The sequence below is a fragment of the Haliotis rufescens genome, unplaced genomic scaffold (genome assembly GCF_023055435.1).
Source record: "Haliotis rufescens isolate VD_foot unplaced genomic scaffold, xgHalRufe1.0.p SCAF_16, whole genome shotgun sequence".
In the NCBI taxonomy this organism is placed as follows: domain Eukaryota; kingdom Metazoa; phylum Mollusca; class Gastropoda; order Lepetellida; family Haliotidae; genus Haliotis; species Haliotis rufescens.
This window is the reverse complement of record NW_025963846.1, coordinates 23,395,968-23,419,487: the sequence shown is the minus strand read 5'-3', so window position 1 is coordinate 23,419,487 and position 23,520 is coordinate 23,395,968. Positions and strand designations below refer to the sequence as shown.

Genomic DNA, 23,520 nt, shown 5'->3' with positions numbered 1-23,520 from the left:
GAAACAAAAGACAAAATGTAGTGTGTTTCTTTGTTGATGCTTGAGGATTGTATGACAATGTGAGGTTGGGTGTTTGCTGGGGAGGTGGCTAGGGATCATCAGGCAAGAGGTTTATTTCTGTTTTTACTTGAAATGCATTTGTATTATTTCAAACTGAACGCATCTATCGTGTTACAGTATATCACACTTTATACTACAGATATACTGCAGGAATTTTAATGAAATTTAGTTATTGCTTCAGTATTTTTGCAAACAACTGCAATATTGTGCACAGACAAATTGGCGTACATTATTGGAAATGTTTACTTTTATAACACACCTGTCCTCCCCAGCTGTGAGCATGTTTTGTTGTCTGAAACTTAATACTGAACTGTAGCCAAGCATGAGAATTGTTATCACACATTACTGGTTAAGTACAAAAATGAATAATTACCTTAGTTATCATGGGAAACTGGCTCCCACAGGAGATATTGCTTGGGTGAGATCAAGCAGTATCTACACTGTAGATATCGCTGCAATGAAATTGCATCACAATGCTTTGTAGTCCATTGTGATGTCATTGGTTACCATGACGTCACAATCAAATGACATCATTAATGGCTCTGCTATTGAAGCACTTTTTGCACTTAAGAAACTCGTTTTGATATATTTGATATCAAAAGACACTCGAGTGAGATTCTCTATTTTATGCATTTGCTCAGCATAGTGGTATGTTAAATTTTGTTTTTAAGTGTTGGACAAAAATGATTAAACTTGTAAGTTTCTACGCATACATTCCATTTTGAACTTATTTCATGAATATCAAATACATATCTGAGAATGATATATGCACAAAAAGCTCCTGGTAAGTTTTCATTTTCTCATTGTTTTCTAACTGGCACGTAGTCCTGTGCACAGCATACAGATCACCAATCACATGAAGTTGAGCAACGTCGGTCATGGAGAATAGATGGATAGGGTGACCATGTTTAGCAGCTTAGAGTTTGTAGGGCTTCTATATGCCGGCTCCTTAGGCAGGGGACTTTTTTCGAAATAAGCCTCTATTCACCCAGCAGTAAATGGGTACCTGGTAGGATGAGATGGATAATGTGACTAACCTTCTAGCGCATCATCATCATCATCATCATTATTATTATTATTATTATTATTATTGTGTCTTCTGAATGTGTTATTTTGTGTTTCAGCCGAGGTCCCAAGGAGAATGATGAGTTGTGTGCACGGTACAACTTCACATACACTGGGACCTACAAGTGGGTCAAGCCCGATGCCAACTTGTGATGAGGGAAATAGCCTTTGTCACCCGACACATCATCTCCCGCCATCTTGTGCACATCTCTGTGAGGGATCGGTTGTAGAAGACATCGTATATACCAGACTGAGAGCATGTTCCATAAATCTGTCTTAGTCTTCCAGCTACGATTATGTAATGGAAATAGTGCTAAGATGTTTTGTGGAACAGCTGTGAGTTTAGTTCAACAAAGTCACTGATGGATCCAGAGGGCGCACTCAACTTATCTTCAGGCGCCTTACCCGTGAACTGTGCCCTCGACCAAGTCACGATGTGAAGACTGTCACTTTGTGACTTGGGTATTACGTGTACTCACCCCTTGTCAAAGTCCTGGATCCACCTCTGAAAGCGATCATCCTACTCATATGTGTATTTTTTTATTATTATTTTTTTACCAATGTTATTATGTTGAACTGCCCGGTGAGTGATAAAGGCCTTTTATCTGTATCTCAAAATTATGATTAGTCATGAAAGTGTTTCAACTCGGTGAATGACGTTTCTAGTAGTTCTACTTATACTGATCTTATTCATAAGTGAAGGAACAAGAGTATCAGATACCCTTAACACATGTGACTTTTACATGTTTTTTGGTTATGACCCCGACATGTAGTCACGGGGACACTTGTGACCCATTGATCAGAGGCACTGCAACTTGCTGTACAGAGTTGTGTCCCTTAGCTGGGATGAGTTGTGTCCCTTAGCTGGGATGAGTTGTGTCCCTTAGCTGGGATCAGCTGATCGAGATTTGAATTCTGTGTTTGCACAGAAAATGATTCTCGGTTTGTCAGTACGATTCTGTGGTTGTGGGTTTTCGCCAGAGTTGTAAATCTGACCTGCATCACTTTGGGCTTTCTTCCAACTCTCATACCATGATATAACAGAAATAGTGTTCGGAGCAGCGTGAAACCTTACTCACTCACTCACTCTTCAGAACATATATTCCACCTGCATATGGTTGACAACTCCGCAATACTTCTGTTCTACCTTTGTCCGTGATGTTTATGTATCCTGCCTTAGATATAATTTCTTTTTGAAACTTGCACCACTTTCAGATTCGTGAAAATGTTTGAATAATTAATTAGAAATATATTGTCTGTTTCCATTTTGGACTGAAATGTTTAAAATGTCACCTTTGATCTCAGATATGTTTTGTTGAGCTGATGTCAAGCTGTTTACTCAGACAAGTGCTCTTATACTTAAAGTGCTCTCTTATTATTTATTGCAAAAAACTACCATATTGTCCACATTTTCTATCATGTTGAATGGTAACTATAACGTCAGTCGGTATTTTATCCCGGTGTTCTGTATATGTTATGGACTGTCGGGTAGCCTAGTGGTTAAAGTGTTCGCTTGTCACGCCGAAGACCCGGGTTCGATTCCCGACATGGGTACAATGTGTGAAGCCCATTTCTGGTGTCCCCCACCGTGATATTGCTGGAATATTGCTAAAAGCGGCGTAAAACCATACTCACTCACTCACTGTATATGTTACAGCCTGTTTGAAATGTTAGAAATGTCAAGATTTAGTACTTGTAACATTTCAAACATTGATATTGTCTGTTCACTGTTGACTTACTGATCACTGGGGGTGTCACAATATATCAATCATCATGAATTGACACCTGACGCTACCAGACAGGATATGGCTACCTTCGTATTGCATTCAATTGGCATTACCTTTCTGTGTGTCACAAAACAGCTAAATCACATCAAACTATCAGAACAAAACGGAATAAATCAGTCATGCAAGTTAAGCACATATTGATTGATAGCAACAGCCCCTTTTTAGCCGGGCTGCGTGGAATATTTCATGCAAAATTTATGCAAATTAAGTATTGATCACTTCGAGTATCACAGTCTGTGTCAATACATGAGCTAAGCATATCGTGACACCGTTATTGATGATCACATTATGTGTTTTCTCATTCATTTGTACCTGCCTCGCCATATATCTTGTCGGTCAATTAATCTTAAAGACTATATACGAAAGGTATTTCAATTTCAGTTTCGTATTTATGAACTTCTTTCGAATTTTTCTTGCAGGAAGGATGTCTGTAGCCAGTATTGTCACCATTTTCTGAAAGTGAATTTTAATAATATTAATAGTTTGATCTTACAAGTTGATTGAAACGTAAATATTTTGATATATTGGTTTGCGGCTTGTTTCAAACTTGTGTAATGAGGTCTTTGCCAAGTGGGTTTCCAGTTTCAAATTGATGGTAGTAAGAGGCAAACAAATACATCAGGTGGTCAGACTTAGTGAGTTGGTTGATTGTGTCATCTAATCACAACACCCTGGCGAGTTGCTCACAACATCGATCACTGGATTGTCTGGTCCAGACCCTATCATTTGAAGGCAGTCGTGTGTAGCTGGAATATTATTGAGTGCAGCAATATACAAACAAACAACAACCTTTGCCTCATTTTAACATGCTGCCAAACATATGCTATCACATTGACTATTTCTATTATATACACGGGCACTCAAGTCGTTAGTCTTGTCTCAGTTTTGCAACTTATGTCCTGTCCAGTGATAGAATACGACTCCATAACATCCCAAGCATCAGGTTTTTCTGTATAATGACATGTATTATATACTAATCAAAACACATTAAGAACACAACAGATTCGCAATAGTAAAAATGAACAAATCGGGTGGTCCTTAACTTCTTTTGAGTAGTATATGCCATTATTAAGATGGTTTTTGTATTGGGACATTTGAAACCAATGATGACAGAATCTATGATGTTTGTCACCATGGTAACTTGTACCATAGTCTTCCACCAACTGTAGTGTATATAGATGTTTGGGTATATACTTGTCAGTATTCAGGGGTATCTGTACGGTAACATTCATGATGCGAGCCTTGTTGGAATAGCCATGCAGAGGAATGCCAGAACTAATAAGGCCTTCCACACAAAAGTAATCTCACGATTGTCCTGATTATCAACCATGGTTTGTTATCATTGCTCATGGGTTTCACGGAAGAGGTAACCATGACTGATCCCCAGCAACCTAGACGAACTTAAAGGCTTGATGACTTCATTAATTGAGTGTCATTGCACCCCTACGAGTTGCTGATAATATCAATCACTGGATTGTCTGGTCCAGACTGAGACGTAACAGACTGCCTTCATTTAGCCAGAACATTGCTGTGTGTGGCATAATACAACTTGACATGAGTAATGCCCCATTTCACTACGACCACGAATATCCCGAATGTTCGTAGATAAATCTTAGACATTTCTTGAAGTTCTTAAGTGAATCTTATTTGATTCCCAAACATTCGTACAGTTCGCGGGAGTTCGTCGAATCAGCGAGAAAGCTTTTGTTTGTCAAAAACTTTCGTGGAAGGGTCCCCGAATTGCAATTTCGTGGCTGTATCGTAATCCATTCGTAATGAATTCTTATGTTCCGCAACAGCTTTGTAATCGATTCTTTTGCACACTTGGCTATTCTTAACGATTCGTGGCTCCCATAATTTCTTGTCCTCAACCTGAAAACATCCCGAAACAGCCACGAATGACCCGAGTCAACTACGAATCATGTAAGAATTAAGTAAGAACAACTTTCGGCATATTCGTAACTTAGTCGTAGGCAATTTGTGCATGATCCGTACATGAATCTTGTAATTAGTACATGTTTTTTAACCCATTCCTCATATTTTTCAACCCGATTAGCCAAGAAAGTTTGCATTATTGGCCGAATCATCACGAATTTCGAAAGTTTCCGATTCGGGGTGATTTGGGATATTCGGGGTCGTAGTGAAAGGGTGGCATTAGTGAGTTGGAATGAAGACTCAAGCTGGTTCAGAGATCGAGAGACTCGGCTACAGTTCAGGTTACACACTAAGTTCAGCTTAAGGGACATAATAGAGGTAGGCAGCTAATTATACCACTGATTTAGGTGCAGTTCATCCTCACAAAGACTTTAGAGCGATCATCAACACAAGCCTGTAAATGTTGGATCCTCTGGAACAAGTTTGCATTTTTATTTTGATCAATAATAAATTCATAATTGATATGAATATACTCGTATATGGCCAGTATTTGGAATATTACCCTTGTTATTGGTTGTGTGAAATATTGTATGACTCACACAGATCAACTGGGCAATCATATTCGTTTCTCTATTCCACGTGAGGGCAGGGTGTTAATTGCTTACTGCATAATGGCTTTAATATTCACGTCAGGTGTTTTATCACTGTTTGCCTATAATTGGTGCCATTGAGTGGCTAACAATGTGTATATTTTTATGATCAAACTGTCTTGTGGTTGTGCTTGAAGTAACTGGTACATGGTTTATGTAATTTGTTGATTGTTATTTTGCAGTACTAATACATCTCTGTATCAGCTATATGGTACAATGTTACCCACCTTTATCAACAAAGAACAAAGTCAAGAAACCTTTTTTTACAGGACTTAGTCAGACTTGTGATAATTCTAGCTGTCAAATGAAATATTGTTATTTTATCATTTAATCACCTTTTTCAGCTTGAATGTTGCCAGATTTACCTTGAATTATAGCTTCTAATCTATATATCCTACTTATTTCAAATTGTGTGAGTGTCGGATGCTACCAGGAGGGCAGGATATGCTTACCCTTCTTACAAACACCTGGTGTCGAAACTGATTGTCAGTGATCCCTTCATTGAATTTTCCCCACTATTTCGCCCTTTACGTCCAATTGAATCTGTTTCGGCAGATAATTGAGACTGATTATTATCTGACTTTGACGTTATATATTTACTATCTCATTGTATCTATTCAACAAATGATAAAGGACGTATTTTGAACACGTTGAAGGGGAATCTTTGAAAAATTAACAAATAAATACAAAGACTAATCTAAACATACAAGATCCATTGTGTCAAAAGTGATTTTCTTTTTGAATCCTGCGAAATGTATGAAAGTGACATACATTTCCCTTGTCTGTCAAACACGTGGGTATTCCGAAGATGTTTGAAAAAGATACCTGAGATAATTTGTCGTATGTAATTTATGTAATGTAATGAAATATACCACCAAGCAGCATAACAAATTCCTGAAGAGGCAAAAACATATAGTTGTTAGAAGACAAAAGCAAATATGATCTTGAACCTTTGATCCAAACTCATCCAGTAGATTCCATAAGATGTGTCAGTCAGTAGCCGCCTACCAATATGCTGGTTGCAATGAGTGCAGATGCAGTTGTTTTGTTGATTGCGTGACATCATGCCCTGATGGTGTGTGGCATCGCTCATAACGTCAATCACTGGTTTGTCTGACCCATGCTTTATTATTCACGGGCCACCATAATATCTTCTTGGCTTTGGTTTACCAGTGACTTGTAATAAACTTGATTATGATATCTTCTTGGCTACTGTTTAATCAATGACTTGTAATAAACTTGAGTATAATATCTTCTTGGCTACTGTTTACTCAATGACTTGTGATTAGGTTGATTATAATATCTTCTTGGCTATAGTTTGCACAATAACTTGTAATAAATTTGATTACGATTTTGATTTCTATTCCATGTGCTGCCAATGTTATTCCAAGCATTCTTGATCATTTTTGCAAAGAGTAATTTATTGAGTGTGTTTGATCATTTTTACAATGAGAAATTTAGGAAACACATACCGGTGTTAATATTAGAGCTTTTGTTTCTGTTGCTTGTTACAGTTGTTTATCTGCGTAGTTATATATTGCAGTGATGTTTTAGATGCTGTTTTGTAATCAAATACTCCATGTAGACGATGATAACAATAGGTGATTGTTATTTACCTGTAATACAGGTATGTATCTGATCCATCCTTTGTATTTCTTTTGTGACATTGTTGAATCAAGATGTATTTTGAACATATATTTTAGTATACATATGACATTAATTGTTGTCAGCATCATGATTGTTGTTTTCCTGGCTTGGAAATGATCAGCAATCACTGAAATGAAACAGTTGCAAGTAAATATTTTGAAAATTCTTTGTTGATTATGTAGGTCCTTCCATGCATTCATTCATCAACATTGTGGTATCAAGTGTTACATATCTCCGGTCCACAAGATTTCCCACAATTCTAGCTGATTCTAATCCCGTGACGCAGGACATGTTGTCCTCACAAAATGGCTTCCATTCTGTAATGGACCTGGCCAGAGACATCAGGACTCACCTGCAGACCACTCTACTCCCACTGTCTGTCCGTGACCAGCTGGTGATTGAGGGATGCAGACTTACTACAATGTTTCTTACTTCTCCATGTTAAACACTGAAACGTTAATTGCCATTATTGCTGCAGAAGCCTTTGTCATTTTGACAGCCAAACAGACTCAGTGTAAACATGTAACTGGTCCATAGGTAAGTCTAGTTTTGATAATGGAAAGTTTCGTTGTATTCTTTATATTCTTGTTGTGGTTTTTCAACAGTAAACATGTTCAAAACTGTGACTTCAGAAATCTATAAGATGAAAAATGTTTCCTTGGAAGTAACCTTATGCTGTTAAATGTGGTATGTGCATGTTTCTACTGTCAGAAATGTTAGAGATCTTATTCCTAAAATTAAAAAGAAATCTCTAGTCTGTCACAGATTTCGAATGCTGACTTTGCTTTGTTAGCCAGATGTAGGCTGCAAATAAGAGTTAATGATTGTGTGAATTTGTACACAGGATAAAAACTTAAAAGCATAAAAGCAGTGTAAAATATATCATATTGGGTTTTTTATCTCTTCATCAATGATATTGGATATATTACTTCTTTTATTATGTTTTCATTATGGTTATTTTATAATTATTTATTTCATAAATCTACATAGTCGGCAAAGAGCGAAGAAAGAAAATATAAAATTGCAATAAAGGTAGTAATGTTGATTTTCAAACATTGCATAATAAATAGTTAACACCAATCTTGTGCTAATATAGCAGGATCAGAGATCAGCTCAGTCAGGGTCCCCTGTTCCACAGATCTGCGATCTACTTCTGGTGCCACTCCACAAAGCGATCTTAGCGCTAAGATTATCTTAAGCCTATGTTAAAAGTATGGGAGTTACAATCATTTTAGGGGGCACGGGAGGCCCAGTCGTCCTAAGCGCCGCGATTCGCTGTACAGAGTTGCGTCCCTTGGGTACGCCAGAAACCTATGATTGTGGGTTGGAATCCCAGTTCGCCCTGATTATATATCTAGGTTTGTCAGCACCATACCCGTGCTTGTGGGTTTCACCGAAGTGGTAAACGTCTGAGACCTGCATCACTTCGGGCTTTCCTCCCACATTAAGCTGACACACTGTGATATAACTGGAATACCGTTAAAAGCGGTGTTAAACACAACTCACTCAGTCACTGCAATCACCTTAGCGCTAAGATCGCTTGGTGCAAGTGGGCCCAGATCTGTAGGGAGTTAGTTGTGTGATAGCGGTATCACACTTTAATCTGGCTTTCGTCATTGTAATCTGTTAAAGACTGCTGTACATGAAATGGCTCCACTAAAACAATATGTTGGCAGCAGGAATATCAGGTCAGTGACATTCATATTGCACCCACTGTTACCGATGAATGCACCATCACAGACACTGCATGGCTTCTCGCTCCAAAAGCCATATTTGCTTCAATCCATCCCAATGTATTTGGGTATTTCTCCAATGAACATCAAAATCAGTTGGTAAACCATGGAAGGAGATGGTATAAAGTAATAACATGTCAATTTGATAATTATATTTTTTGTTATGAAGTACTGTCAATAAGATTTCACTGTTTGATGTCCTGGTGCTTGATGCACTGTTCTAGTGTGTTGACCTGTAACAGCCTGTGAAGTGCCTATATCACAGTCATGATGAAGTCACTAGAATTTGGCTTCACATATACGCTTGATCATAACTTCATAGTTCAGCTCTGTGTGAAATAGATTTTATTTTTATAAACCAATTTGTTCCAGTTTCACATCTATTATTTTAAACTTTCCAATTTAGAGTAAATGTATTTTTTGAAGTCATTAATACTGGTATGTTAAAAGCTATGCAGTTTGGTACCTTTGTATCAAGCTTTTCCCCTGATGTTCCATGCCTTTTTAACCAGCAAGGAATAGAAATATTATCCAAGGCCAGGTTTTATGCAAATTCCTATTATATTAATTAATGGTACATAAATAACTTATTCACTGCTGGTGTATAAACATACCTTGAACATAAATATCTGCTCAAGTACTTGAGATCAACACGTGTTTTCAAATCTCCAAAGTTTTTGTTGTAAGATAACTTGATTGATTGTGGATAGGTAAATCAGTATTCATAATTTAGATTATTCAAAATCTTGGAAGTCCTGTATTTTCTAAACAAATACACATTTATGTATATTAAGAGATTATTTATGTGTCATAAGGGTAAACTAGTCTCCCTGTAGTAGGTAGCGCTTGATATACCGTATTTGACGTAATAAGCGCCCCACTCTAATAAATAAGCGCACACGGAAATATTTGCTAATACATTGGCTAGTGAACAATCCCAATTAGCATCCCATCAATGTACACAAGACTTATTCTGGAAAAATATATTTGTTGTGTATAATACGCACAGACTTTTCTTTTGAATCATTTCAGGCTGTCAGCATAAATCATGAAATTTACGATCTTTCAACTCTTTCGACAAAATATTATTCTAGTAAGAGCCCCCTATTTCTAACTTTGACAGCGCCCTGGGTGCTTATTACGTCAAATATGGTATGTGTCATAAGGGTAAATAGTCTGCCTGTAGCAGGTTGCTCTTGATATACCTCACTTTACATCCAGTGCACAAATAAGACATGTAGTAGTTTCACTCTCCCTAAAATCAGATCTTTGTGCTCTCTACTGAGCTTTGTGTATCTGATTTTGAGGAGACAGATCTGTGTATGCAATGTTGCTTCAAAATGTATAGTTTCTAGATATACTCAGTCTATGCCATGATTGAAACAAAGTTGGATATAATTTTTAGAATGAAAACATAGCATGCATTTACATCTAAACTGGGGGGCGGTCGGGTAGCCTAGTGGTTAAAGCGTTCGCTTGTCACGCCAAGGACCCGGGTTCGATTCCCGACCTGGGTACAATGTGTCAATCCCATTTCTGTTGTCCCGCGCCGTGATATTGCTGGAATATTGTTAAAAGCGGCGTAAAACCATACTCACTCACTCACTCACTCACTACATCTAAACAGGTAAAGAGACAAGTGAGAATAGAGACAAATTGTTTGTTATTCAGGTTTGTATCAAGTGAACATATGAACTGTGCAGGCCCTAAAACTTGTATTTTAGACCAAAATAATAAAAATGTGCATACATCAGGATGCATGTGTTGGATAGGAAAAACAGTCGGAGCCACAGTTCCAGCTCAAGTCTAGAATGTCAGGTCATTTCAGCTTTTATGTCAGTCCAAATGTAAATTCCACTTAAAAAGATGTTAAATTTTGCATGGTAAGTTCACAGTTTATTAACACAGACTGGACCTTCTTTCTGAATGTACAGCATGTATTTTACTGGTAGGCTCAAAGGTTAAAGTGCGCTTACTTGGACTTTCCTACCGGTGCCTGTATGTACCGACCCAATGTTGCCCAGTTGTACTGGTAATGATCTAGAATGTTCTTTCAGTAATACTAGTATTCAGTATATACTACTCAAAAGAAGTTAAGGATCACCCGATTCTTTCATATTGGTAATGTTAATCTGTCATGGCATGAGAGATTAACTATTGTAATATGGAAGAATCAGGCGATCCTTAACTTCTTTTGAGTAGTATAGATGCAGGTAATGCACCAAAACACATGATTAGATCCTGTACATATTTTGGTATTTATTTTTGTGTGGTATTTTTTTAGAAGTCCATGTCAAGGATGTAAGGTGGGGATAGAACAAGATATATGTTTTAAAACAACTCCTTTCGTATGCCATTATTTTGTCTCTGTCGCCCTTACATCCGTGGCTGTCCTCATCCCTCCACTAATGCAGTCAATACTGTAGGGCATGACATGCTACTGATGGCGATGGAAGTTTTCAATCTTCCCAGGCTTAATAATGGTATTGATTACAAACATGGATAAAAATATCCCAAGTGCTGTTAGAATTTATGTTAAAGATTACCTCTAGCTTCTCAGAATCCACCAATACCATGAAAAACCTATTTGGCAATAAACAGACAGGTCCTCAAGACCATTGCTAACAAGTGTCTTTTCGAGTCCTGTCAATATGTATTAGGTTAATGAAGCTTTATGGGGAATGAAACGTAAGAGAAAACTTGAGCCATTCATGAGAGCCAATATTGTTTGATTGCTGTGTTAGACCAGCAGCTACTTCAGGGAAGCTAAACCCCCCCGGGTCTCGTGCCATGAAGCAATCCCTGCATTACGACTGCAATAATCCGGTGAAACAGTTTATGCTACTCAGAAGCAGGCCAGGTTAAACCCTTCTGCTGAAAAGCATTTCTTTTTACAGACAGTTTTATTTTGTTTATAACACACCACAATCTCAACATTACTGTCTTTTACTTGCAACTTGTGCCATGCTTGTTATGTTAGAGGCTTTGTATTTAGTTAATCCTTTGCCAAAAGTGGCATTTGTAACTGTTGTGTAATAAAATAAACAGTATCTATTATTTGTCAAATGTCCTGTTTTCAATAATAGGAAACAAACCCTGAATCAAAATCACATAGCAAATATGTTTCCCACTAAATGTGTCCATCTTGCTGTGATGTTGTTGTTTGTTGTTTAACGCCACTCTCAGCAATATTCCAGCTATATGACGATGGTCGGAAATAATCGAGCCTGGAGCAGACATTCCAGTGATTGACATCATGAGCATCAATCCACGCAACTGGGATACGATGACATGCATCAACCAAGGCAACGAGCCTGACCACCCGATCCCGTTAGTCGCCTCTTACGACAAGCAGTGGCCTTTTGTTGGGAGGTAGATATTGTGTTGTTTGATGTAGATCGCTGTGCAGAGTTGCGTTCTTTGGGCATGCCAGAAACCTAAGATTGTGGGTTTGAATCCCTGTTCACCCCGATTATGTTTCTAGGTTTGTCAGCACCATACCCATGCTCATGGGTTTCACCGAAGTGGTAAATATCTAAGACCTGCATCACTTCAGGCTTTCCTCACGGATTATTAACTGACACCCTGTGATATAAACTGGAATACTGTTAAAAGCAGCATTAAACACAACTCACTCACTCATTTAATTTAGCTGTAGACTGTAGACTGATATTTCATCCCCAAATAATATTTTATAGAACTGGTCATAACAACAGACCTTATTGTTCAAACAAAGCCAAAACAGATGCTCATATACATTACATGCATTTTGGCAACACAGACGTGTGGTCATATTTTACAAAATGGTTACTTGGCCACACATAAATCAGAGTTGCTTCCCCGATGTCCCTGGGTTTTCTTGTCGTCCTCCTGCTTGTACAGGCAGGGATTAGTTATTTTGTCAAATGTGCTCTTCCAAATTCCATTCCTAGGTATTTGGATTTTTGTTTTATGTACCCACAAATTTGAAAAATGCTTGAAATTAACCATGTCTGATGAAAAGTGCTAATTTCTGCCATTTTATCAATCGGCTATCAATTTCTTGTGGCTTACCACATAAAATATAAAGACTGCCTCTGTCTTTTATGGGCTATGTACGGTAATTACAAAAAACGGTCACGAATGTTATATCGACTCCCCAACCCACCCTCAAAGGAAATTCTTTAGGAGGAATAAAAGTGGTCCATGAAAACAAAAGTTCTTCCTTGAAAAGTGCTTAAAAAGCTCTTAAAATTTACAGTCCAAAGATCTGTATGAGCCCTGTAATATATATTTGCACATGGTCAATTATTATTCTACAACATATGTAATAAAAGGATATTTTGACTTACCGTATATATTCCAGTTTTGGTTCAGCTACAGTGGAGGGGGCATGTGTGGCCCAGTCGTCTAAGGCGCCATGATTTGCTGTGCAGAGTTGCGTCCCTTGGGCACGCCAGAAACCTATGATTGTGGGTTTGAATCCTGGTTCGCCCGATTATGTTTCTAGGTTTGTCAGCACCTTACCTGTGCTCGTGGGTTTCACCGAAGTGGTAAATGTCCGAGACGTGCATCACTTCAGGCTTTCCTCCCACATTAAGCTGACACGCTGTGATATAACTGGAATACTGTTAAAAGCGGCGTTAAACCCAACTCACTCACTCACTCACTCAGCTACAGTGGCGGATGATTTGTTTTAATCACCTTGAATTTTATGTGAACCATTTCTCAGCTACAAATAATAGATATACAAACACTTCACAATCGATTGAAAACGGAAACAAATGGTTTTTTTAATAAAGGCCTCAACCAAGCATACACATAAAATGATATATAAAAAATAAGACTGAAATATAAAAGCATTTTCTTGGTGTGTTTTCCATGTCAGACCATTAAATATTGAATCACTAGACAAAATCGTCTGAAAAGCCTAGAATAAATATGTCATAAAGTTCAGTTTCTCAGAATAAATTGCCCACATGCTCCAAGTGTTCATAAAATGTCAATTAACACATGTGGAATAATTTCTGGATCCATCTGAAGACACACGAGCGTGACTGTCTGCTGGGACTCCACTGTGGTTGTGTCAGCTGAGGTGACAATGGCAACATAGGCCAGGTGGGGGGGGGGGGGGGGAGAGAGAGAGAAAGGGGAGGAGGGAAGGGGAGGAGGGAAGGGGGGGAAGTGTCGGGAGGGGGATCTCGGTTATGGGCAGGGGGTGGACCAAAACCCAATGGAGCTAAAAATGAAGGAGTAAGCCCCAATGTGTGTTTTTATTTAAAACCGAGTGTTAGAGTAAGCAATCATTGGGAGAAATACCTTAACTGAGCAGAAAAATAGAAAAACAAGGCAAAAAGTGAGCAGGACTCACTAATACCTCTGACCAGGACTCCAACATATTTCGTGAGTATAAATTCATTTTCTCAAGGAGCTGTATTTTTTTCAGACAGCTCCAAATATTGAAATCAAACTTCACACTGCACCTCTCCTATTGGTCTAGAAACTACCCCCAATAGGAAAAGAACCCATCAAGTAGTTTTCAAGTTATAGGTCGTACAAAAGTTGAAGCTAAAACAATTCTAAATTCAAAATATTAAAAAAAATAATTTTTACTCAAGAAATCCAGATATCAAAAATCAAAATTTGCACCTCTTACAATAGTATGGAAATAGTTTCCTAAATGTGAACAAATTGAAAAATAGCTGCAGCAGTGGGTGGGGACACAGCTTGACAAGGAGACTTAACACTCGACTAGTTCATCATAAGCTGCGGGGGGGAAAACACAAGATAGGAAACCTAAAGACCTTGAAATCCCCACACATTTAACTCAATGTATAGATAGATACATGTTATCCCCATCTCCTGGTATATTTTTAAATAACCTCAATTAATTCTAAGACATTTTTGGCACAGATGTGTTGAAAACAAACCGAAGGAGAAATGATGAAGTGTCAATTTAATACCCAAAAAGATTTAAATGGTTGGAAGAAACAGTGTGTAGAATAAAAGACCATTAGCTAAACTGATGGAAGCTAAAACTAAATCAAAACCTGGCATTTGTATTCAACCTTTAAACAAAACATTGTGGTACTTGATAACCGCTTGTGACACTGACAAATATGATTCAACAGAAGGCAAAAAGAGGCGAGAGAATTTCAGCTGTTATATGGAGTCATTATCGACAACAAATTACAATTACAAAAGCTCTTGAAAAACATGCGGGGATTCAGGTGTATATTATATTGTCCCTTTTCCCCAAGGACAGGGATCTTTGGTCGTATACTATTAAACTACTCGTTTGTCTGGGCGACACTCAAACATTAGAGGGACCAGACTTGGTGGGCCTTCTTGCAGAACGACCGTGGCCTTTGGCTTCAAACCATGGTCTAATGGTAGAGCATCTGCCCTGAGAGCCGAAGGTCCGGGATTCAACCCCTGGCCGCGTCATACCAAAAGACGCTAAAAGATGGTACTTGTTGTTACCCTGTCTGGCGCTCGGCATTAAGGGGCTAAAACCAGGAGTCAGTATACCGTGTCTGAGTGGGATATTCATGTTAAACTGGGGCATGGTATCTCAATGTGCTAGCACTATAAATCAGACTAGTACAAGCAGCCACACACACACACGTGCATGCATGTTGCTATATAAATGCAATGATCTTGGACGCGACGTGAAACCCCTTTTCACCTCACCTCACCCTTGGCTTCAACCACCATCCTCTTGCACATAACATCAACTCGACAAAGTGCTGCAAGATCGGGTCTGTTTCACATTTATATTAGGCTATACGTTCAAATAATGTGGAAAGTACATACCGTATTTGACATAATAAGCGCCCCGCTCTAATATATATTTGCTAATATATTGGCTAGTGAACAATCCCAATCAGCACCCCTTCCGTTTGATCAATGTACACAACACTTATTTATTCGTGTATAATACGCACTCCTGTGTCATATGCACCCTTAATTATGGGCAATTAAATATATTTGTCGTACATAAACATTTCAGGCAGTCAGCATAAACCACGAAATTTATGTTTCAACTGTGTTTTTTTCACCAAAATGATATTCTAATAAGAGCCCCCTATTTCTAATTTTGAGAGTGCCCTGGGTGCTTATTACGTTGAATACGGTCATGTTTATTTCCACTCTTTCATTACATTCTTTGTTGGCGAAGCGACAAGGGTTGCGTCTAATGGTTTGAGAGAGTTGTCGATCTGAAAGCCTAAAACGAAATACGGATAACAATTGTGAAACAAGTATAGCGGTATATGCGCAAGCATTGTTTTCTACAGTATTAAATATACTTGCAAATATGACACACAGAGCTGCTTATACTTTGTAAGCCAACAAGAAGATCACTTCCTGAAGTAAATTGAATTTAGTAAGCCAAGCAAGGCTTTGTCCAACGCCGTCTCTGCTGTGACGCCACATCGCTCCATGTGATGCTGACACCCAGATAGTTTTTTTAGTGAATTCCTAAAGTGATTATTATCCCTTACTTTAGTAAATAATAACGCTGAAAATTGGGAATCTGCAGTCTGCGGTTTCAAACCATGCTATGAAAAAGTGTAACGTAAAGACACATTTGTTTCAGACTCATTCTATGTCCTGCAGTATACCTGCTCTTCATTGTTTTCTTATATAATGTTGAATATCAAAAGTTACTGACACGAGTTAGGGTTGTTATTGTTTGTTACAAATGTTTGTTTGGTGATTTTGTCTCTCTACATACATTCATAGAAAGGAGCCCAGAGACTCTTCTTTGAAACTGAAGAAATCTATAGACTTGTGAAGGTGACCCTGTGAAGATCCGGGGTAGAATAGGTCTTCAGCAACCCATGCTTGCCGCAAGAGGCACCTTTGCCTTTGCTGCAACTAAGGGGATCGGGTGGTCAGGCTTGCTGACTTGGTTGATGCTTGTCATCATTTCCCAATTGTGTGGATCGATGCTCATGATGACAATCACTGGACTGTCTGGTCCAGACTTGATTATTTACAGACCGCCATTATATAGCTGGAATATTGCTGAGTGCGGTGTAAAACAACAAACAAACTTGCCAAGGCAGTGCAGACTTGCTTGGGGCTTGGGGATATGTTTATTTTGCTGGATGAGACTTTCCCAAACGGTCACATATGACATCGTTAATGGAACTCTCAATATATTGTTTTACATTCGCGGATCTGTTTCGTCCTCTCTATGGAAATATGGTAATTTAGAATCCCGTTTTTATGTCCACATTCAGCACATATTGCTGCTGTTTACTTTCTTTCAGACAGGTTTATAGCAAACTGAAACTATATCAATCAGAGAAGAGAGCAACATCATTCTCCAACATGTTGGGTGTCCAAGGCATGAAATTCTCGCATGCTTCACTTGACATTCAAGATTGTATTTATGTGCCATGCTCAGTAGCCTGAAGTCTATTATAGATGGGGATTTCAGGGAAAGAAAATCAATCACTGACACCCCAAACTTTGTATTTCTTCCCTGGACAGATATGTCATTTATGTGTAAGATGCAATCTACAATCTTGATGGATTTAACGATAAGCCGTACTTGTAAATCAATTAAGTGCAATCTATTATCAAGGGTGCAATAGTTTGTCTGGTCAGTCCATGGACTCCACTCTCGCTTGGATGATTTGATACGCAGAACCAGAGTTTGAGATTAGCATCTCTTCGGCATCCGGGTCAATAAGATCAGTATATATATATAAGGTACGTGATATGTGATAACGATTATATCAGTTTAGTAGGTTTCCCTGTATTTGCACTGGTTACTGTGCAAAATTGACATTCAATCTAAAATTGTATTTAGCCACCATTACCCAACCAAGAAGCCAATAGCTATTCCTCATCATATGAACAGACATCCAGACGACCTCAGCTGACACTACAACTGCCTTTCTACGGTAACTGGGGTATCATTGGGTGTGGACAGCACCCGCAACTCATTCTTACACTTCACCATGAATGCGGAAGGTTATACTTTCCCCGCTACTCGGAACATTCGGACCAGCAAAATACACCCCTATATCTACTGACCACATTCTTCACAGAGAAAGTCCAGCATAGCATGGCTTTCTCAGAATGGAGCCCACGTGACCACGGACAGCTGTAGTGTGTAACCCATGTCCAGGCACCTTGGTCGTCTAGGTATAACCTATCCTTGGGAAGAAGGATATTGATGTAAGGGAGATAACTCTCATTTGGGGAGTTCTGGTGTTGTTATGATAGCACCTGAATTGTATCGGTAAAGTTGACAGTTGTAAGAATGAAATGTTACCATGGTTACCTTGATTGTGTTCGGTAAAGTTGACAGTTGTAAGTATGAAATGTTACCATGGTTACCTTGATTGTGTTCGGTAAAGTTGACAGTTGTAACTATGGAGTGTTACCTTGATTGTGTTGTGTGTTGTCATAGTGTTTTTTGAATGATTGTGTGTGTGTGTGTGGAGATGATGAGTCGTATAATGAAATTCTAACAAATAACAACGTTTGACCTGAAGCAGCGAGTTCTGTTGTCTATCATTGGTGGCAGCAGCGGAAAGCATATTTTTCACTTTGAAATGGCTAGTGCAGGAGTATCACTGTGGGACGAGTGTGAAGGGGGTGATATTGAGAGTCATTTGAGTCAATTGGAAAGTTTATTCGTTGTCAGGGACATCACTGAGGAAGCCAAGACAGTAGCGTGCGTTCACTTAGGGAGAAGGGAGAAGCCAAACGATTTTTCACGACATTATCTGAGGAGCAGCAGCAATCATACTCGAGTGTGAAACAGGCGTTTCTAGACAGATTCAAGCCGATGAAAACAGCAGTTTCTTACCAACAGGAACTGACAGATAGGAAACAGAACAAGGATGAAACAGCTATGCAACGGAAATATGTCATAACAGATCTTGTGTCAAAGGCATTTCCTAACGTCACCGATGCTGTAGCAGCACTTAGAACGGCACTGAATCCAGAGGTGAGACAAAAATTATCTTGGAATACTGCAGATGACCGCCGTCATATAGCTGGAATATTGCTGAGTACGGCGTAAAACAACAAACCAAAAACTGCAGATGATGTTACTTTGGAAAACTTAGTAAAGAAGGCAATGCAAATTGAGAGGAAGGGGACGTATAGCTGTTAGGCTTGTGGCAACAGGAGACATATTCAGTGCGGGCCAAAGCTATTTTAACTGAATTAGCCAAGAAAATATCTGATCTTACACTAAGCCAGGCAGAATTATCAGCGTCTGGTGAAACTGTAGTGAAGTGTTACAGGTGCAGTAAGCCAGATCACATTGCAAGAAATTGTGAACAAAATCAAGGAAGGAAGGGCTCACAGGGACATTGGAGATTTAATGGCAAACCAGGGAAACTAGATGAGGCTGGGGAGAGAAGGTAAAGTTGTGTCGGCAACTACAGTAGGAACTGATTCCTGTAGAACTGAAGTAGAACCAGCAATATTCATTTCACATACAGCAGATGGATCCGACATGGGGGTTTTCAGGGATCTTTTGACACATTGCAGAGTTGAGGAACAAAGAGTGAATGAACATAGGTTTACAGTTGTGAAGAATTCCACATATCCTGCAATTGCTACATTACCTATGAAGGATGTTTCAGCAGCTACACATGACAGGAAAAAGAAAATGGATAGGATTGCTCGCGACCTTGCTAATTCATCACATATTGGGGAGAATGACAAACACAGGCTGGACAATACAGGCAAATGGTGATGTGTTTTCAGTGGATGGAGAAATTGGTCATACTACAGTGATTGAACATTCTATTCCAACTGGAAATACAGTGCCTATTGCACAGAAGCCTTGGCGGTTTTCACATGATGCCCAGAGCAAGATTTCAGACTTTGTTGATGAAAGTTTACAGGCTGGCTTGATCAGGCCAAGTCATAGTCCATGGTCAAGTCCATTAGTTCTAGTTAAGAAGGCTGATTTAACGACAAGGTATTAAGTTGATTTTTGCGCTTGAATGATCATTGTTTAGGGGACAGTTTTCCTCTCCCAAGGATAGACAACAGCATGGCTGTACTGGGTCATGCTCGTCTGTACACCACGTTGGACATGACCAAACGATATTATCAGGTGCCTATTTAAGAGGAAGTTAAGAGGAAAACTGCTTTTGCTTGTCACAAGGGACTATTTGAGTTTAATGTCATGCCATTTGACTTAAAGGGGGCTCCCTGACATTTCAGAGAGTGATGATGACAGTTTTCAGCGATCTGAACTGGGAAATCCTATTAATATACTTGGATGATGTGATTGCTTACTCCCAGAGCATGGATGAACATTTGGAGCACTTGAGACGAGTTTTGAGAGATTACGAAGTGCCGGATTAAAACTAAACCCCAAATTATGTGTTTTTGCAAGAACTGAAGTAAAATATCTGGGTCACGTTGTTAACACCAAGGCAGTTAATGCGGACCCAGGCAAGATTAGTGCAAATAATAACTTTCCAAGACCACAGAATGCAGATGTCAGAAGATTTGTTGGAATGGCATCTTACTATCGCAGGTGTATTGACAGGTTTGCTGACATAGTAAAACCTCTGACAGATCTCACACGAAAGAATGTAGTGTTCACATGGACAGGACACTGTCAGATGTCATTTGTTGTCTTGAAAGAGATAATGTTATCGGTTCCAGTAATAGCATATCCCAATTTCACAAAAGAAATTGTTGAGACTGATGCAAGTGATGTGGGACTAGGTGCAGTGCTTTCTCAGGATAAACATGTTGTTGAGTATGCATCAAGGGCTCTCACTGGACCAGAAAGGAGTTACTCTGCTACTGAGAAGAAATGTTTGGCTATTGTCTGGGCACTGGAAAAGTTTGCCATGTATCTAGATCATAAACCGCTAACTTACCTCCTCAATTTGAAAGAACCACGGGGGCAACTTGCACAATGGAGAGTATCATTTGAGAATTTTGAGAATACCATACATCATCGGCCAGGAAAGAACAGCGAAGTACCAGATGCTTTGTCCAGAGCTCCACAGGTAGATGCAGTGATGGTCCCAGGACTGTTTTCATCAGAAGGGTTGGTTCATTTACAACAAACCGATGAGGATATCAGTGTTCTAAGAAAATGGGTTGTTAATCACAAGAAGTCAGCAGGTATCAAACGTGATGTCAACAGCTTTTTAAAAACAGAGGGAGAAAATTTGCACCTTAATGACAACATCTTTATCCTGAAATCTGGCGCCAACAGCAACAGGGATTTAAGAAGAGTTGTTATTCCACAGTCTGAAGCGGTTAGAGTCTTGCAAGTTCTGCATGATGAGCATGGACATTTTGGTGTAGATAAGACTGTACAAGCAGTTCAAGAGCACTACTTCTGGTTTGGTTGGTGCTGAGATGTTGTTGAATGGTGTAAGTCATGTATAATATGTCTCAGGAGGAAAAACCTGACAGTGGCTCTGAGGACTCCCGAGGGGAAAATTCCAATACCAACAAAACCACTCACGAGATGGAATATGGACTTTGCTGGCCCTTTACCTGTGACAGATAGAGGTAATAAATACCTGTTTGTGTTGACAGATCCTTTCAGCAAATGGGTGGAGGCATTTGCAGTGCCAGACCAATCAGCTCAAACAACAGCAACCGTCCTCTACAATGAACTTGTCTGTCGTTATGGTGGCCCAGATGAGCTACACTCTGATCAAGGAAGGAATTTTGAAGCTAACTTACTTAAAGATCCCTGTGTCAAGCTGGGAATCTGACGCACCCGCACAACACAATATTATCCACAGTGTTATGGTCAGGTCGAGAGAATGAATCGGACACTAGCAGAAAGACTTGCTGTACTCATTGAAGCAAAGCACCAGAAAGATTGGGATCTGAAACTTCCAGCTGCATTGAGGGTCATTACAACAACTCCAAAGTGACAGATGAAACATCATTTAAAGTGGTGTTCGGCCATATTGCTCAGAACAAGATGCATTTGAATATTTGTTCTAGTGGATCATTGGATGCTTCATCTAGACTTTCTAAGATGTTGGAAATACGGGAACAAGTTAGGAAGAAAATAGTGAATGAGCAGGACAAGCGGAGTCAGACCCGTGGTGACACGACACAATATGTTCCTTATGAAAAGGGGGAGAAGGTCTGGTTATTCCATCCGGAAAATAATCCAGGAACCAGAAAAAAGCTCAATGCAAAGAGATGGGAAGGACCTGTTGTTGTCGAGGATCAGACCAGCCTGACAACATACAGGAGTCTGCCGTGTGCTGGACATGGTCCACCATGGGTCATCAATCATCAACGTCTGAAGGGACATCATGATCAAATTGACACTGTGGTGAATGAAACAGTTGACCCAGTAGAGGCTGACACTGCAGCTAGTAGTTTTTATTCTACTGACAGTGTTTTTGTGCTTGATTTGGATGATGATATCTTCTCATGTGCTACAAGTGACTGTGACATCAAGCATGCTACTAGGGAGCAGAGAGAGTCTTTAAGAACAAGAAGAGCTCCTAAGTGGCAATGTGACTATCTGGTGGATGGAAACTGATTGATATTCTGTGAGAAAGACAAATCTCAAATTCAGCATATGTATGTTGTAAGTCAGTATACTGATTTGTAAATATATTTTAAATGTATAGGTAAATTGATAAGGATTATATCTGCTGATGGAATTTAAAGAAATACTATTGATGTATATATTATGTTATTTAATAATGTCTGAATAAATGTCTTGTATCATAGGGTGTGATCTGAGAGGGAGGGATGATGTAAGGGAGATAACTCTCATTCCAGAAGATCTGGGCCCACTTGCACAAAACGATCTTAGCACTAAAACTATTGTAAGCCTATGTTAAAGTATGGGAGTTAAGATCATCTTAGCTCTAAGATCGCTTTGTGCAAGTGGGCCCTGGTGGTGTTATGATAGTGCGTGAATTGTATCGGTAAAGTTGACAGTTTTAACTATGGAGTGTTACCTTGATTGTGTTATGTATGGTCATAGTGTTTTGGGAATGATTGTGTGTGTGGAGATGATCGTTTGTGAGTTGTATGTTTACATTACACCACATTGTGGAATATACATCGAGTTAATGTAGTGCCAATTTCAAACCATTATGCTGAAAAATTACCTCGCAATAATACACTTATATATGGTCTTTAAAAGTGACCTGTCGTCGAATTAATGAAGAGTGAGTGAGTGAGTTTGGTTTTACGCCGCTTTTAGCAATATTCCAGCAATATCACGGCGGGGGACACCAGAAATGGACTTCAAACATTGTACCCATGTCGGGATTTGAACCCGGGTCTTCGGCGTGATGAGCGAACGTTTTAACCACTAGGCTACCCGACCGCCCCGAATTAATGAAGATCACATTAAGATCCGGCATGATGGCATGACAGATTAACTGTAGTTATGTGAGAACAATAGGGTATTCTTTAACTTCTTTTGAGAAGTATATACTAACAGACAAAAGTAACTGTGCTTCATATAAAGTTCAATAACATGAAGGGTCAACTGCAGTATTTGGGTCCCCACTTCGGCAGCTTTGCTTAAATATAAGCTGAATTCCGTCAGGAGGCATTTTTTTAGCAAAAAGGACCCCAAAAATGACCTGGACGTGAAAAGCATGGTCAAACTCCACCCCTAAGGGGGGCCAGAGTTTTACTATAGAAAGTAAAGCTGTATCCTCGTGGAGTATACTTCGAGTATTTTGTTAGCGGACTTAAATGATGTAGGACATCACGTGT

At 39.2% G+C, this 23,520-nt stretch overlaps 1 protein-coding gene across 1 annotated transcript in view; it reads left to right on the top strand.

Moving 5' to 3' along the window:
* The window catches only part of LOC124133836 (glucose-6-phosphate 1-dehydrogenase-like), a 59,849-nt gene extending 51,885 nt beyond the window's left edge, over positions 1–7,964 (top strand). The window contains exon 12 of the mRNA XM_046498400.2: positions 1,185–7,964. Within this exon, the coding sequence (XP_046354356.1) occupies positions 1,185–1,278 (94 nt within the window). The 3' untranslated portion in view covers positions 1,279–7,964. The remainder of the gene's footprint in view (positions 1–1,184) is intronic.
* Positions 7,965–23,520: the final 15,556 nt, after the last annotated feature.